This window comes from Cornus florida, unplaced genomic scaffold (assembly GCF_030987335.1).
Source record: "Cornus florida cultivar Cherokee Brave unplaced genomic scaffold, ASM3098733v1 CherokeeBrave_3.0.0_Hap2_Chr11, whole genome shotgun sequence".
NCBI lineage: Eukaryota > Viridiplantae > Streptophyta > Magnoliopsida > Cornales > Cornaceae > Cornus > Cornus florida.
Window position 1 is genome coordinate 90,688,363 of NW_026775581.1, and position 17,242 is coordinate 90,705,604.

A 17,242-nucleotide genomic window follows, 5' to 3' on the forward strand; every position below is an offset into this window, starting at 1 on the left:
CAAGTAATAAAAAAATTCCCAAACTGTAAGATCTTTTTCGTTTTGCATCTTACATTCCTGTCAATGTCCATATATTGTGGAGGATCCCAAAGCAACCATTACTAAAATCATTTTTATTTTCTACAGGATCTCTGTTGTAGAGCATAAAGGATTGCAAAAAAAGAGCTTTCAGAAGAACCGAGACAGTAGTGAGTGACCTACCAAGGTCATAAGGTTTAGTCTCTTGATATTTTTCACATATGTAAGATTCACCACCATCCAATTGCAATGAATTTTTCTTGTGCATGAGAGCTCTATTTTGTTCCTTTATTTATTTATTTATGTATTTTTTGCTTGCTTTTTGTGAATATGAGTGATTGAACTCATTAAACAACTAAGTAAAATCACATGCTTTTCAGATTCATTTTCATGAGAGGTTATCTGTACAAGTCATATCCTTAGAAGTCATCTAAAGAGAAATGAAAACAGAAAAACAAACGACTTAATGAAATTTGTTTAATTTACGTCCCAAAAAAAAAGAAAGAATTGTATATCACATCTATTAGTGATGATGCTGTAAAGAGCCTTCCATGTTGAATAAATAACCTTATGATTTGATCAGCCATCTCTCAGTAACAGGAACAGGAGAATTCACCTCCGGATAACATACTCCTCTCCGGATTGTGGATCGATGTGTTTGATCCATCGGCTTTCACTCTTGACTGAACCTGAGCTTCCCCCACTAGTCGCCACATGCGCGATATCCAGTCCCTTCCCTACAGGTAGAAACACAGAACGCACAAGGCGTGATCCGCCATCAAGAACACTACGCCATCTAAAATTTGAAACAGTTTTTGAATTAGCGTTCTTGCACACCAAAACTGCACCTCTGTGGCCTAATTTTGCAACCCTGAGTATTCTCGAGAAGTCATTGAGCCTGCAATCCACCACCAAGAAATCTATACCTATTAATCCTCTCATGGCTTCCTCCGCCTCACCAACTATAACTTCCGATGACATGCCTGCCTTTTCCATGGCTTCAATGTACTCTGACCTCGACTCTTCATCTGGGACTATGCATATATGTCTTCCACCGGTGTGATGGCTTGCAACTGCAAGTCCAATGCTAGTTGTGATAACACCACCCCGTGACCACGTCTCAACTATTAAATTCCCGTTCCACCCAGCAGCCATGGCTGAAATAAGCTCTGCTACACTAGAAATCTGGTGAAGTTCACACTGTAATCCAAAATCAAACAAATCAATATTAGAGATTGAAAAGCTAAACAAAACACCAATATGAGAATGGATATGAGATTTTAGACTGTTGCTTACTGATTTGACGGTGTCGATATAAGCCTTGGAAGCTCTCTCTGGAGACCAAACTAGCTTCATCTCTTCTTGTTGTTCCTGGTTCTTCTGTTTTTGTTCTTCTTCAAGGTGAGTTCTTCTTTTGTTGCATAATGTAAATGATGGTGTGGAAAGTTGTATTGAAATTGGCTTTTAAATCAGATAGAGAGAGAGAGAGAGACCCAAAAACAGGTCGTTTTCACACTGATGGTTGACATTGCAGCCGCGCAAATCCAACGTGTTGATTGGGATTACAATGGGTGTGTGTATTGTTTATGCTTAACTCATCAAACATGGTTTTGGAACCTTTTTCAACTACTCGTTTGTCTAACACGCCTATATCAGTTCATGTAATACCCAAGTCGTGTGAGGAAATTACAAGAATGGAACCAACCAAAAATAAATCTTGAATTTACTTTTTTTTACCTTACCATCTTCATAGTCAGTCCAGTGTACAAGGCTGTAAAAGATACGGTAGTCTTCCCTTTGCGTATCAATGCAAAGGACGTCGTAATCTACCATATGGTCACAATAGAGTAATCTTACCTCAAGGCGTACTATGTTGTCTTCTATTTTGTTCCAATTCTCCCTTATCTAGTTCTCTGATTTTCCTTAAAAGCAGGGGTTTCGTTCAATTACTCATTGAGACCAGGAAATACTTTCTATAGCATGTTTGGGGAGAAGATAAAGTCGAAGGAAAGAGAGAAGGATAGAAAGCTTTTCTTTTGGTTGATAGAAGAGAAAAGGTGGAGGAAAAGAAGGAAGAAAAACTTTTTCTCTTTGATTCACCATGTCTTATCCTTTAAAAAAAGCCTCTTTCTCATTAATGGAATGTTGTAACAGTCCAAAGATGTTATATTTACTTCATTTCATTGGTATTGGAGCAAGCAATACTGAGATAAAAGAGTCATTTCCCACCAGCATTTTAATTTGGGATTATGGTGTTAGGTGATTTTCTGGTAATGTCTCTTTTTGTTGTTTTTCATTTGAGGGGGACAACGTGGGACCAGATGGAAATAGGTGAGTGCCGTCCGTCCGATCCAACGACAGCACGTATCTGGACATAGAGAGAAATACTGTGGGCCGACTGTTAGGTTGACTTCAACCCACTCTTTTATCCTTTATCAAATCAAATCAAGGATTATTGGTTTGCTTGGTGGCCACGTCATTGGACTGTGGTGTGCCATTTGAACACACCATTGCTATACCTCATGAGTCATGCCATACGTGGCCGACCCAACCCCACTACCCTTTCCACCAAAATACTCTGTTATCATCTCACCATTTCATTTATTTTTTAATTTAGTTTTCAGAAGCTGGATTTTAGAAATTATCAACCAAATTTTTGTACAATTTTTTATTTTTATTATTATTATTTTTTTTAAAAAAAGTGAACCAAACATACCTTTATATGTTATACTTTAAGTCATATCTCTTCAACTGGTGTTGTTTTCACATTATGAGTGTGTTCTTACTTTTACGCTTCGCACACGCTTTTGCTCTCATTGTCACTATTTGTGATTTAATTTTACCGCTCACGCTTTCGCTCTTATTGTCACTATTTGTGATTTAATTTTACCGCTTTCGTGCTCCTGTTCTCGAATTCGCTCCATCTCCCGTTTCTGCTTTATGTGACTTAGTTTATATAATATATTATAAAAATAAAAATAAGTACCAAAATAGAGTGATTTGTAAATGTTGATGAGCTCACCGTGACATCATGTAAGATTTTTATATTTACTTGTCTCAATTCAATGTATCATAGTAATAAAGTGCCAACATAAATGATGAGATCGAGGTGGCTTTTTTATTTTTTATTTTTCTCCTAAGCAATGAGATCAAGGTTCATTTTGTATCCTGAGAATATATATATATATAAAAACATATGGTAGATATATTTTAATATGAAAACTATGTACAAACATTAGAATAAGAATTGCGATGACTTGTGTTTTTAGAGGATAGAACTCATAAAACCCGTATTCTCGTTAAGTATGAACGACTGACAGCCGGCCGCAATTTTAATATAACCGACCTAAGCCCCCAACCCAATGGCATTTGTTGACCATGTAAGGTTGAAAATTCGTATTTCTAAAAACCAACCTTTGGTCCACAAGAAATGCCAATGTCTGTCAGCCTAATATAACCTTTTTCTTCTACTTATCCTAATATAATATAATTTTTGACCTTCAATAAGTTATTGTCCATTGTCATCACGTGACCTAATCAACATCATAATAAAAAAGGAGTTTACAATATAACAGGTCAAGGAATAATAATCATCAGTTTTTGTAAGGTTGAAACAAATAGGTAAATACCCGGGGGGTATTATAAGCATATTTAGTTTAGTGTTCTGAAAGTCCATTAAAAAAATGTACCTCAGGAACTAACTGATTTTAAATAATTAAACCAAAGAAGCGCTGTATTTTTCAAAACTCACCTTTATCTCCTCTTCATTTATGTTCCATTAACAAGCATAGACGTTAAATTTCTTCCAATTTCAAATCTACTCAGTGTTCCCAAATGCAAAACAAAGTGTCATTCTGAGCTTGTGCTTGTATTTCTTGGCATGCCCAATATTTGTAGTAACATTGGAGAATATCCAGAGCAATCTCTAGAGGGTACAACATTAAGAGGAATCATATAGAGTATCCAAAGCCATTTCTGCAACAATTGCTTGCATAAAACATCTACAAACGACAATGTTTAAACAATCTGCTAAATTATAACAAATACAAAGAACACTTTCGCACAGTTAACCCAACCAAGATAGGTTCATTTCAAACCATCAAAAATAATTTAAGACCTCTATAGTTCTGGTTAACAAAAGGGTATGCCTATGATCTTCTCTATAACTTCATAATGCAGACACGACCAAGGATTTATTGTGATGCAGGAGAAACATGTTATCAACAAATGCTAATTCCAAGTATCTTCAAATCAGCTAATAAGCATATCAAGGCCTAACTAACCCAACTATGTGCATTCCTCAATTCTGATTCTCAGTCAACAATGCTATGGGATTGTAGCTGCCAAGTTTGATCACCATCTTTGTTCGCCAAATAACTAAAAGCTACAGAAAAGCCACACACACGCACGCACACACACACACACACACAAACATATATTCTAACAATCTTTTCCCTATTATGAGATAGATGATAATATTCTAACAATCTTCTCCCTCAAAGTCTTTCAAATAAAGCATAAAACATACAATACTCATCCAAGTTCAACCACCATAAAGATCCAAGCTTCAATGTCTTGTAACTTGGTTCAAGTAGGGAAACATCTACTACTTCTTCCACTCACTTAAATCGAGCAAATATCAAACAACTTATGTGTTGCTCCCACCATATTGCTTTGTTAAGCACCAGAAAAGGTCAAAGAAAAGAAAGTTCTAATATCCATTAAAAAGGCTAATGAAATCGAGATTGTATGCTAATTCAATATCAGGTCAAGAATTGTAAATCCAACAAATGAGCAAGTCTGAACCTAATAAAATCTGTGCATCTTAAAGATATGCCATGAATTAGCCTAATACTCCTGAAAGATGTTTGCAATTAAGATGAGTATTTAAAGCGCATAAACTTTTAAGAGCTCTCCCATGAAGTTCAGAGCACACAAATCTTCATACAAGTAAAAAATTTATTAGTATATAAAAACAATTTATTTACCCAACACTAAAAAGACATAAAACCTAAGATGAAAAGGAAGTTTATGAAACATCATTATCAATGATTATACACTGCATGGAAAGGATTAAATTTATATATGACATTCTCGGACCAGCTGGCTATGGAAGACTCTGAACTTTGACATAGAAGGCAAAAAAAAACAAAAATGAACATTTATACAGATGAGAAATTGATTGGATCTGAGACAAAATTATTGAATTTAGAAAAATAGAGAGGGAGATTGAAGTCAACAGCAAATATTCGTCAACCTCATACTAGTCAAAATGAGGAATTGAATGGTTTAAGTTGTCAAGGCAATTGATTAATCTGTAACAAGCTAAAACAGTTGTTGCAGAATCAAAATGGAAATAAACTTTGAGATATTTGTCTTCTCGGTCCTGGTTATCACATTATAATATTATTTGGGCCTCAAGCTCTAACCCTCGAAAATATAGAAAAAGGAACGCAAATTGTACAAAGATGTATAGTAGAATAGCTAAAATCAGAATTTGCCTTGGGAGGTCTTATAATGATTCCACAAGAATTCCACCTGGCAGGATTTTTTTTCATGTGATTTGGAGGTCATAAGATCACCATTACATTAGTCCTAATATATTCAGTATTTTGGATCAAAAGATTGAACTATCCAAATCGAGAATTTGATAACCATTCCATTCCATTACCTTCGAAGGAAATTCCTCAAAATTTCTACAAAAATAGCCATCTCATCTTTTACAAGTTACACTTTCTTGTACTACCTTCCATACATGAACACTCTCACTTGGCAATAAAACCATTTATGCTATTATCAATTCACAGTCAACAAGAGAGTCTATATTTCTTCACCATCACTTCACCTACAGATAAGGATCATCTACCAGGACTCTGTCTGGGCTTTTTGTATAATGACATATGAATGACCTTCAGGGAGTAGACCAACTAAGCAGTGCTTGGCACATAATGGCATAATAAATGCAACAGAAGGGCACAAACTACCTAATAGAGCCATAGAAGTTCAAAGGAACTAGTCTATTCAGTCTGAAAGAACCAAAAAACTATGCGAGAGAAAAGTTCCTCCTGATATGTTTCAACAAGAAACCAACAGTGCTCCCTCTTAAAACAGTCCCCTCCTTTATTCCAGTTCTCACGTCGATGTACAATTAGAAATGCTGCCAAGACGTATGACTTTGCCTTGAGAGAGGAAGAGAGGAAAAGAATAAGAAGGAAGGAAGAAAGAAAGAAAGAAAGGAAGGAAGGAAGGAAGGAAGGAAGGAAAAAGACTTTGCACACCGTACACAACATCTGCTACATATGAAAATGTCATGATTCCCCCTCAATGACAACTTCAATAGTCAATGACAACTTCAATAGTTAATGCATCGAGTGAAAAAAAATTCCCCCTCAACGACAAATTCAACAGTTAATGTACCGAGTGAAAAAAATTCCCCCTCAATGACAGCTTCTACAATCAATGCCTCTTAACCAGTTCCTTATGAAATCTGAGTTTTCTACCCAACTTGCTAAAGAAACAGACTGAATGTCAAAACCAAAGCTGCCAGCAGTCCAAAAGCGACAGAAATATATTCCTCACATCTCTAATTAAGAAGCTAAAGCAAACATTTACTAGTTTCTAAAACGCTACCTATGAACGACCATTTTAAAAGAATATTAAGTGGATTCGCATAAAATCTGGATAAAAAATAATAATAATATTTTAGCTAAATTTGAAAAGGAAAAACCCTAATTGGTACATTTGCATTTCAAAAGGTGAGAGGTATTTTAAATAAAAATATTCTATTACATAGAGTTAATTATTTGTACATTAATGTATAAAAAATAAAAATGATCTCATTTTTCACCTTAAGCCTTAAATTGTATCAAGCTGTCCCAACATGTGGGTTATGCTTACTACAAATCAGTTGACCAGACATCCAGACTTCTTTTTCCCTGCATGGAAACAGAATGAATTCTAGCCAATACATAGTCATTGTAGCATATTCATCTAATAAACCATTATTATTGAAAATGTGGAAGTATAGATTTTATGAATAAATAATATCATATAATGAAAATGAAGGTTCAACAACAATAATCGTAGGGTAAAAGCATTTCTAGCTTACAAGAAACAACATGAGGTTTTTCATATTAGAGCTATTCTAACATGCAAGACAGATAGACAGCCATAAAACATTAGTGTTGAAAAGTAAAGCATGGTTCTTTAAGAAAGCAAACTTAGCAAACCTTTGACACCGATCAGAACGAAATACACAAATTCAGATGTGACTTTATCTGAATAAGATATTCAGAAGGCCCAAGGCAGGAATTACCATCTTGCTAAAATCACCTCAAGATGATAAAAATCCAGACCATAACCACACGTTTGTAGTCCATAGTTATAGAATGTACAATACCTAAGCAAGATCCTTAAAAACTAACATCCACTAAAACAATGAAGAGGCCTCCACTACTCTTGTTGATACTTCGTACAGAACAAGAATCCCTCACAAAAACACAGGGCAACCCACAACACTACCATTACTGGACACAATTCCTCCTTGCGTGGCAACATTGTGTGTATGAAGTGAAACCAAAATGGGAATTGATCATTAGAGCAATAAAATTAGATGCAATCATAATGAAGTTAAATTCAGAGGTTTCACTAAAGAACTGTTTTAGAAATTCACTGCTTACTCTTTTTCTTAGAATCATAGTAACTGAGGTACCACTTAACAAATTTCTTCAATCCTGTTTCCAAATCAGTGGTGGGCTTGTACCCAAGCTCCTTATTTGCCAAGCTTATATTTGCATGTGTGAACCTCACATCCCCATTCCTCGGCATTGGCATCACCCTCCGTTTAGCTTTCATCTTCAAATGCTTCTCCAATATGCTTACAAGTCTGCTAACAGGAACCGGCGAGGTATTCCCCAAATTGAAAATCCGCAATTCCGCTGTGCCCTTCTTCTTCCCACCACTACCGGTACTCTTCTTGGCCGTGTCTAATGCCGCCAAACAACCCTTCACTACATCATCAATATAGGTAAAGTCTCTTGCAACACTACCACTATCAGAAGATTCAAATATTGTAATTGGCTTTCCTTTAAGAATATTCTTAGTAAAGAAAAAATACGCCATGTCAGGCCTTCCCCAAGGTCCATAAACAGTGAAAAAACGCAATCCAGTAATTGAAAGACCATATATATGATTATATGTATGTGCAATCTCTTCACCAGCCTTCTTAGTTGCAGCATACAGACTCGCAGGTTGATCTGTCCGGTCCTTCTCTGAAAAAGGTACCTTTGAATTGAGTCCGTATACTGAACTCGATGAAGCCCAGACAATCGCCGGCTGTGGATTCGCCGACTTACACACATCAAGTAGGCTTACAAAACCAGCAATATTGCTATGAACATACGAGCTCGGGTTCTCCATGGCATACCTTACTCCGGCCTGTGCCGCGAGGTGCATTACGTGGGTGAACGCCACCACATCGAAGAGCTTCCGCAGGAGATCGCCGTCGTTGATGTCGCCGTCGACGACGAACACGCCGGCCCGTTCGAGGACGTCTCTGCGGGACCGCTTGAGACCAATGTCATAGTAATGGTTGAAATTGTCGAGGCCGAGAACGCCACAGCCACGCCGCTTCAGCGCGAGGGAGACGTGCATGCCGACGAACCCCGACGCGCCGGTGACGAGAACGGTGAGACCGTTTCGGGAGCGGACACGGGCCGAGTTACGGGCCTTCCTCTCCCAAACCGAACCGCCCCACGAAGCTTTCTTGATACTCTGGACGGAAGCATCGGTCGCCTGCGGCGGAGACGCCGGCGATAGGACGAAGAACAAGAGAATTATCGCGAGAAAAACAAAGGTCCAGAGGGTGAGTTTTGGGAGGGAGGAGTGTAACCGGAGACGGTGAGTGTACGGTGAGAATTTATCCGGTTTGAACTTTCCGGGCGTCGACGGGATGTCGTCGACGTGGGAGAGTATTGGCTTCAACTGTGTCATCTTGGTAAACGCGATCAAAACCCTAACCTTCTATACATGTATGTATTCTGAGAATGTAAAGTTGGGGGTTAGGGTTTTGCCTCTCACAATGCCTTTGGTTCCTTTTAAGTTAGAGAAGCATTCCTAAATTGTGTAATGGGTGGATTGAAGACTCAACAACACTTTTGGCGATTCTCTCCCTATATATATATTTCTTATAAGGGAGGAGAAAATCTTAATAGGTTGGTGGTTGTTTCCTGGTAGGGAAGGGAACTGGAAGGTTTTACAGATGTGTCATGTGTGTGTATTATATACAGCATATGTGTATGTGTATAGAGAGAGATAAAGCAAAGAAGGGGCTGGAGGGTAAATTTTTTTATTATTATTCATTTATTTATTTATTGGGAAATGGTAATTCCCTTTCTGGTAGGGATAGTAATTATCCAGCTAGTCTGTTAAACCAAATGGGTAATAACAGGCTCTGGTTGGGTTTGGGTTTTGGTTAGGGTTATCTAGTAAAATTAGATTTATCAGGCTTAACAGAATAAGAGGTGGTGATTGGTTTTTATTTTATTTTATCTTTTTATTTTTATTTTTATTTTTTTGCCCTTCTTTCCTTGATGAGAAACATACCTACTTTCCTAGACTAGAGGCATTGGGGTATTTATCCTTGAATTCATTGTGAATGATTTTAATTAGTGCAATTAGAGGCACATAAATGCCCATGAGTAGAGATTATTAATTAAGGCAATTAATTTTTAAATACAGTAGTAAATATGCTATTATTTTTATTTGTTACCCATTTAAGGCATTGCAGAATAGGGTAACTAGAATTCAGTGTTATGGAATTAATACCAAAATTATATTTATACTATGTTTGGGAGAATTGAATACAGATTTTTTTTTTCAATTCTAATTTGAAGGAAGTTTTCATACCTCAGAAGTAATATGTAAAAGAATAATGATTTAAAATTCAATTTATATGATGTTATGATGTGATCATGACGTGAGATGAAACCCTCCACTTTTTTCACATAAATTGAATTCGATAATTTACGAATTGGGCCATGTGAATTTATATGTTTACAACATATAAATAGTGATAATAGATGGTTTAGATGGTCAACATAAATAGTGAGGAGAGACCTATGTGGAGTAAGTTTGGTCATGCCATTATTGTTTTTGTAAATGTAGGTTGAAGCCAACACCTCATGATTTGATTGGAAATTTATACAATTCAGTGTTGGTCCTGGCAATATAAGTCTTATTATTTTCAGGTGCTCAGCAATTGCAATCTATATCCATAAAAATAAAAATTATATAATTTAAAGCATGCCATTGTCATTATTATCCTCATTATTTGCCAGGATTTCAAACATATTTTTTTTAAAAAGGAAAATAAATTTTCAAAAAGGGACAATTAGGACAGCCATTAAGATCAAAACTCATTGTATACTGCAGCAGGGGACTTCATAGAAATTTCATTATGAGCACAACATTTGGTCACTGCACTATTATATATATTCTTGTTTATCCATTATAAGTTGATGATTTCAAATGTAAGAGTCTGCACTTTTTTTCTCTCTCTTGAATGTAACAACCATGTTTGTGGTTTGAAATGGTTTGGCTGAAGCTTATGTTGATGCAAGTGTCAACACTCAAAACATATTAAAGCTCGAGTCCTGTTGTGTGACAAAGACATGTCACTTGGCTGAAACAATAAAACCATATGGTGAGTAGTTAAAACAGATCATGCTTGAAAAGTAGGCAAGGTTTCCTCAAACAACACCATTAAATTACATAACTTGTTTTCTAATTTAAGTTAGATAGTCTTTAAGTGTGATTATCACAAATCAAGCACATGATGCCTACCATATTTACTTTACTAAAAACTCATTATGAAAATTAAATTTAAAGTAATATCTATAGTGAGTCTTCTTTCAACATCAGCTGCTCAATCAATGTCATCCCATTCATAGAACTTAGTTACTTATTGACTGCCGATTATCTCTTATTAAGGCCTCACTTATGGCCACACACAGGGTTCCTAAATCCGAGTCCAGTATGTGCTTATTATCAACTTCCTTAGAGACAAGTCCTCGTGCACGAATGACTCAGTGTCACTGTCGTTTTTCTCATCAAAGTCGCAATGACATCATGCTGAAAAACTGTAGCCGATAAACTCCAACTCAAATTCATGGCTACCGTGAATTCATGAAGAGCGAGTTTGGATGGTTCGTGGAAGTTGGAAGTAGTTCATCGCCTTTGCCACGATAGGTTAGCATGCAATATTGTGGCAATGCGGTATGAAGACACATCCAAGTCTCCATACAATATAGATTAGCTCATTTGTTAGGCTCCTTGAATGTCACTATCTTGAAGTTATGCATAAACAGATTAGGAAAGCAATTAAGCATAACAATTGAACTGCAAGAAAATTACAGGTGACTGATCTTAAATTATTTGTGAATTCCATTGAGGGTGTTCTGGTAAAAAAATCCATGTATCAAGACCTACCTGGTAAATCACAATCTGTCAAAGCATAGAGCTAAATCTTGCCATTAAGCCTCAATTATATATGTTTTTTTTGTCATATATACCGTTTAAGCATATATACATCTATATACACCAGCACCTGTTCCAAATAGCTCAACAGACAACCAAATACTGAAGTAAAAAAGAAGATACTGAAATCTTTATACGAAAGTAACTTAATTTTTCATTTGTTCTCTTTAACCAAGGATCTTTATAGGGACAAAGAAAAAAAGGTCCTTGTTAGAGCTTGATTTCAATTAACAACCATCAATGTCTTCTTCATCTGGCAAAATCAATACATGTGACATGTGGCTTATTGCAGCTTAATTTTAAGAACCATCAGTGTCTTAACCTAGCAATATGAAAACATATGACATGTCACAAACAGCCTTGCTCAATTGTCTGAGTACGTCCACCTCTAAACCATTACAGTCTCCTAAAACAAATCTTCATTCTTCTAAAAGGCAGTTTATCGACAATTGTAAATGCACTAGAAATGCAGCCACTCTTTTGGGACAACCTCTGTCCTGTCTTCTCTCAGAAATATTAACACTACCCTATACAATAGATTCTTCAATTGCCAAATAGAACACATTCTGATTAAGGATAATCAAACTTCAAGGACACTAAAAATTGAAAATTATTATTAGCAAAAAGGACTAGTACAAGCTAGTGTTGGGACAACATTCAAACACCACTATTATGTAGGCCTAGCTAGAAGACTGCTTTTGCTGCTCTAGTGACAACTTCAGCTCCCAATCTCACTGTTTTGTGCTTGCTCAAAACATGTCAATTAACCCAAATTTCTTTACTTTGCTTCCTACAATCTTTTTCTCATCCAAATGCGCGCCAATATTGCCTCAAACCTAAGCCTGGCACAGACACTTTACTTAAAAGGGTCTCTTCCTGTGCTTCGTGTCCCTCTTTTCTCTTGGTTGATGTTCTGTCCAAATTTGAATTTCAGGTAGAGTAATTTTCTTTTATTGGGCCTTGTCTTTGACGGGCCTTCTACCATCTTTTTACCTTTGGGCTTATGTCCATTTTTCTTAGGCCCATGGGGTAATGCCCCCATGCCATTTGTACAGATTTCTCAGGCCCAATTCTTGGGGCTTTAACGATAAGAAGTCGCTGAAACACTTGTATGTAGAGAGACTTTGGACTTTGGTAATGTTCTTCGCCTACAAAATTTATGAACTTCCTTAAATCAGTGCATCACATAGCATACATTAAACGCACCTATATATTTAGACCACATGTGAACTGATCGACAAAACACAGTACATCACTTTCCTTGGAAATTTCAACCCAAGAAAAATAATTAAATTAATCGATATATACTCCAACATGTGCACACAATGAACAAGCAAGCTCTGTCTATTCAACAACACTTATTAATTACTGTATCACTAATATCAATGACCAAATGTTTTAAAGATTCATGGTATTTTTGCCTCTTTTTTTTTTCTTTTTCTTTTCTCAAATTGATAATTAAATACCTTCTATATATATAAAAACCAAACTCCCAGAAAAAAAAACTGCATACTGATTCTCCTTGTCTCCTCCTGCCATGAGCTAAAATAAAAAATAAAAAGAGAAGGAAAGTACATCAACAAAATGACACGCAGGTAAGATTTATTTGTTTTTATTTTTTTGGACAAAGGCATTTTTGAAGGTTAAAAAATGGACAAATACACCACTGACATGAAAAATTGACAAAATTACCCTTTGACTTTTTAAGAAATTTTTTTAATTTTGCATAAAAAAATAATAATTAAAAAAAAAAAAGGCAGTCCCTTCTCTCTCAATGGACCAGCGGCCACCGCCCTCTTCCACTCTCTCTCTCTCTCTCTCTCTCTCTCTCTCTCTCTATATATATATATATATATATATATATATATATATATACACCCCGGCGAGACCTAGAAGCATCCGCGACAGCGACAGCCACCGCCACCACCTATCTTCCCCTCCACCGTTCCAACGCCACCACACAAAGCCACACATACATATCTATATAGTTATATATATATATATACATACAAATACAGAGGGGTTCAAATTACACACATATACCCACAAATTTTTGTATAGCAAAACCCAACAACTCAAAATCCGAACAATATGAAATTGGGTCTTTTGATTAGGTGCTCAATTAGCCATCGCATCTGCCGTCCGATTTGAGTCTTTTGATTGGGTCACTTGCAAGGCTGAAGTGGCAATCGCCTCTGCGTTCGATTTGAGTCCGATTAGAGCCCTATTCGTGCGCAGATGAGGATGGTGATGTGCGTAGTCGTCGTTAGGGGATGCAGTCGATTCTAGAAGTAAAGTTGAACACAGCAGAGTGACAAAAATAGAAACTTCCTAAGTACTGGTCAGATAGGAATTTCATAAACAGGAATTTCTAAAACCTTCAATTTCTCCAAGATCAATTATAAGAAAGGTGAGTTACAAAGACATTGCCAAGTTGGATAAAACAAAAGCCAGAACAAACCCACTGACATGTTTAAATCAAAATTAATGAAAGAAATACACTAAAGTAAAGAAAGACATCTAAAGCAAACAGAGATATTGACAACATTATTAACTGATGACATAAAAAATTCAGGTCTCTAAAGCATGCATAAACTGTTGGAAAGGTGTAAGTTTTAAAAACTTTTCGAGAGATTTTAATACATAGATCTTGATTCATCACATAGAGACAAGTTTTATGTAAAAATAAAATATGATGTATCATTCAATTAACAGATTGAATACTTACATCAAGGTTTGAGTAAACTTTAGATCTCTCCTCTAAAGTGAATGTTCTCACTTATTGTAAATCCCTTAGCAAGATGCATTCTCCTTGAATCTCCATTTTCTTGATAATTGTTTTGCCTTTAGGAATCACTTATATGCCTCTATGAATGACCTTGGAAAACTAAGCTTGTGGAAGCCTCCATTAGATGAGAATACTAACCCTAATTTTCTAGAAAGAGAAAATTTATTCCTTCTCATAAAAATCACCCCTAAAATATATATAGATCATGTATATTTATAGGCAACATAAAAATAAAGAAAAGGAAATAACAAATTCTTCTCAATCTCTAATTCATATGTCTCAAATTTAATATGATTCCAATATCAAGTTGGGCTATGAGTGAGAATCCATTGGGCCTATTATTTTATTGGCTACAATGAATTAATAATTGGCCCGGTTCATGGACCCATTCAATTAATTCATAAATTAATTTCTACTCCACTAAAAGAAATTAATTGAACTCCAATTAAATAATAAATAACCTCTAACTCAATATTGCACTTTGACCCCTCTATGCATAATTAGTTATCGGATAAATAAAGCCATCAATCCGACTACTTAATTAATATATTTATTTTGGTACCTTTGATTATTTCTGCCTCGATCACAATAAAACATTTGTTTGATAAAAATAATAATTTAAATAAATAAATATATAATAAATCATTTTGTCTAAAAACACACGAAGGCCTTCGAATTTACTTTGTGATCAATCATAATCAATACAAAATAAATACAAGTAGCAATGATGCAAATATTGAAAATATAACCCTCTAACTATTAATTACATAACTACCCAAAGTGTCGGTCTAAGGATCCCGAAGAATCCGCCGAACAAATCAAAGTAATTATTAATTAATAAAAGAGTCTATACTTTTCTCATGCTTAAGAGTTAAATGCCATGACGATGATAAGGAGTAATTGCATACGACGGCTCTCGCAATATATCTCAACCTAACGCGGATCCAGTTCAAGTCTTAATTAATTATGAGTCCATCCATAATTACCGACTATGAACAATTTATAATTACTATTTATATATCATGCATTGATTTCCATCACATACATATATATAAATATTTCTTGTAATTACAGGGACACTATCAATTTCATAGTGAATCGAAACATAATACATTGAATTCACCAATTATATAAATTATAAATATTTCAGATATGTCAGGAACATATGTCACTATAATTCAGATAGGAATTTGATATGCCAGGGTATATAAATCCCAACAGCTCCCACTTGCCCTCATAGCCAATTCAAATTGCACCTAACTCCAATGTTATCCAGATGATGATCAAAATTATTGATCAATGACACCTTTGATAATGGATCAACAAAGTTGTGTTCCAATGCAATGTTCTAACTACAAGTGCATTTTCTTGCCGGACAATATCATGTAGAACATGATACTTCCTCTCAGTATATCTTGTTCCTCTATGGAACCTTGGGTCATTGGTTTGGACTACTTCTGCACTATTGTCACAACATAGCTCAATAGGCAGGCTAGTATGCTCCACAACCTCTAAATCAGTGAGATCAAACTAATAGGCTTCCTTTGCTGCCTTTAAGGCTGCAATATATTCCACCTGCAGGTTTGAGTCAGCTGTTGAAATCTACTTAACAATCTACCAACTGATCTCCTTTCCATTAAGTGAACATACACTAAGTCATGAACCTCATAGTATCTACTTCTGATTGAAAATCAGAACTAGCATACCTGACTAGGACCATATCATCACATCCATAAATGAGTATGATATCATTGGTTCTCCTTAGGTACTTAATGATATTTTTCACAATAGACCAGTTGTCAAGTCCAGTATTGGACTGATCTCTACTGACTATCCCTACTATGTAGCGGATGTCCTGTTTGGTATAGACCATGGCATATATGAGACTCTCATATGCCGAAGCATATAATTCCAGTCTCATTTGTTCAATCTCCTTTGATGGTCTTGAAAAACTACTTACTAGAGAGAGCCATCCATATCAATAAAGCAAGAACTCATTCTTTGAGTTATGCATACCAAATCTGGTCAAAACTTTATCAATGTAGGATTATTAAGATAAGCCTATATTCCTTTTAACCTGATCTTGCAAAAGCTTGATCCTAGGAATATAGCTTACATCCTGAAAATCCTTCATTTAAAAGTAATTGAACAACTACCTCTTTATTGATGACAAAACTTCCACATCATTCTAAATGAGTAGGATGTCATCAATATATATAGAATCAGAAAAATAATGACATTCCCTTGTACACTCATGATTTATTCACCAAGAAATCTTTTGGTATCTTTTTGTAGATTAACTTGCCTTCCATAGGAATCACCCTACTAGAAAGTTCTACAAGATCCCAGAATTTATTAGAATACATAGATTCCAACTCTGATTTCATAGTAACTCGCCAAAACGATCTGTATTCATATCAGTTCATGCTTCCGTGTAGCTTACTGGGTCCACAACTCATGTTTAACAGGGATGTCCATAATGGTCTCACTTAAAAACATGATTCTATCGGATTGAATGATAATCCTCCCACTACATCAATGTACCGATGCACGAATCTGTGTAGTAGATGATGCTAACGCATCAATAAGGAATTCATATATTATTCTCAATCTCTATAATAAGTGTGTTCACATGTGGTACATCTGGTACTTATACCAAATTCTCTAACATTATGCTACTAGGTATGTGATTCATAATATGATTATCCTATAGATAAACAGTGAGTGAAAACAATCAACTTTTATCTTTGAGATCATAAAATAATCCATCCTAGTGACTTTAGAGTAGCTATCAAATCTAGCATGCCTATGATCTGCTTCCAACTTACTTGTCCATATCAAGCACACATATGCAAGACTACCCCATATATGCATATGATTCAAACTAATATTTAGTCAAAA

At 35.6% G+C, this 17,242-nt stretch overlaps 2 protein-coding genes across 2 annotated transcripts; both read right to left on the minus strand.

Moving 5' to 3' along the window:
* Positions 1 to 374: 374 nt before the first annotated feature.
* On the minus strand, positions 375 to 1,439 carry LOC132286778 (uncharacterized). Its single transcript, XM_059789165.1, has 2 exons — positions 1,315 to 1,439; positions 375 to 1,218 (listed from the first exon to the last, which is right to left on the minus strand). Exons 1-2 carry the CDS (start codon positions 1,372 to 1,374, stop codon positions 631 to 633), a joined length of 648 nt encoding a protein of 215 aa, XP_059645148.1. The 5' UTR covers positions 1,375 to 1,439; the 3' UTR covers positions 375 to 630.
* A 5,781-nt stretch (positions 1,440 to 7,220) lies between these two features.
* On the minus strand, positions 7,221 to 9,294 carry LOC132283510 (UDP-glucuronate 4-epimerase 3). Its single transcript, XM_059785459.1, has one exon. It carries the CDS (start codon positions 9,007 to 9,009, stop codon positions 7,687 to 7,689), a length of 1,323 nt encoding a protein of 440 aa, XP_059641442.1. The 5' UTR covers positions 9,010 to 9,294; the 3' UTR covers positions 7,221 to 7,686.
* Positions 9,295 to 17,242: the final 7,948 nt, after the last annotated feature.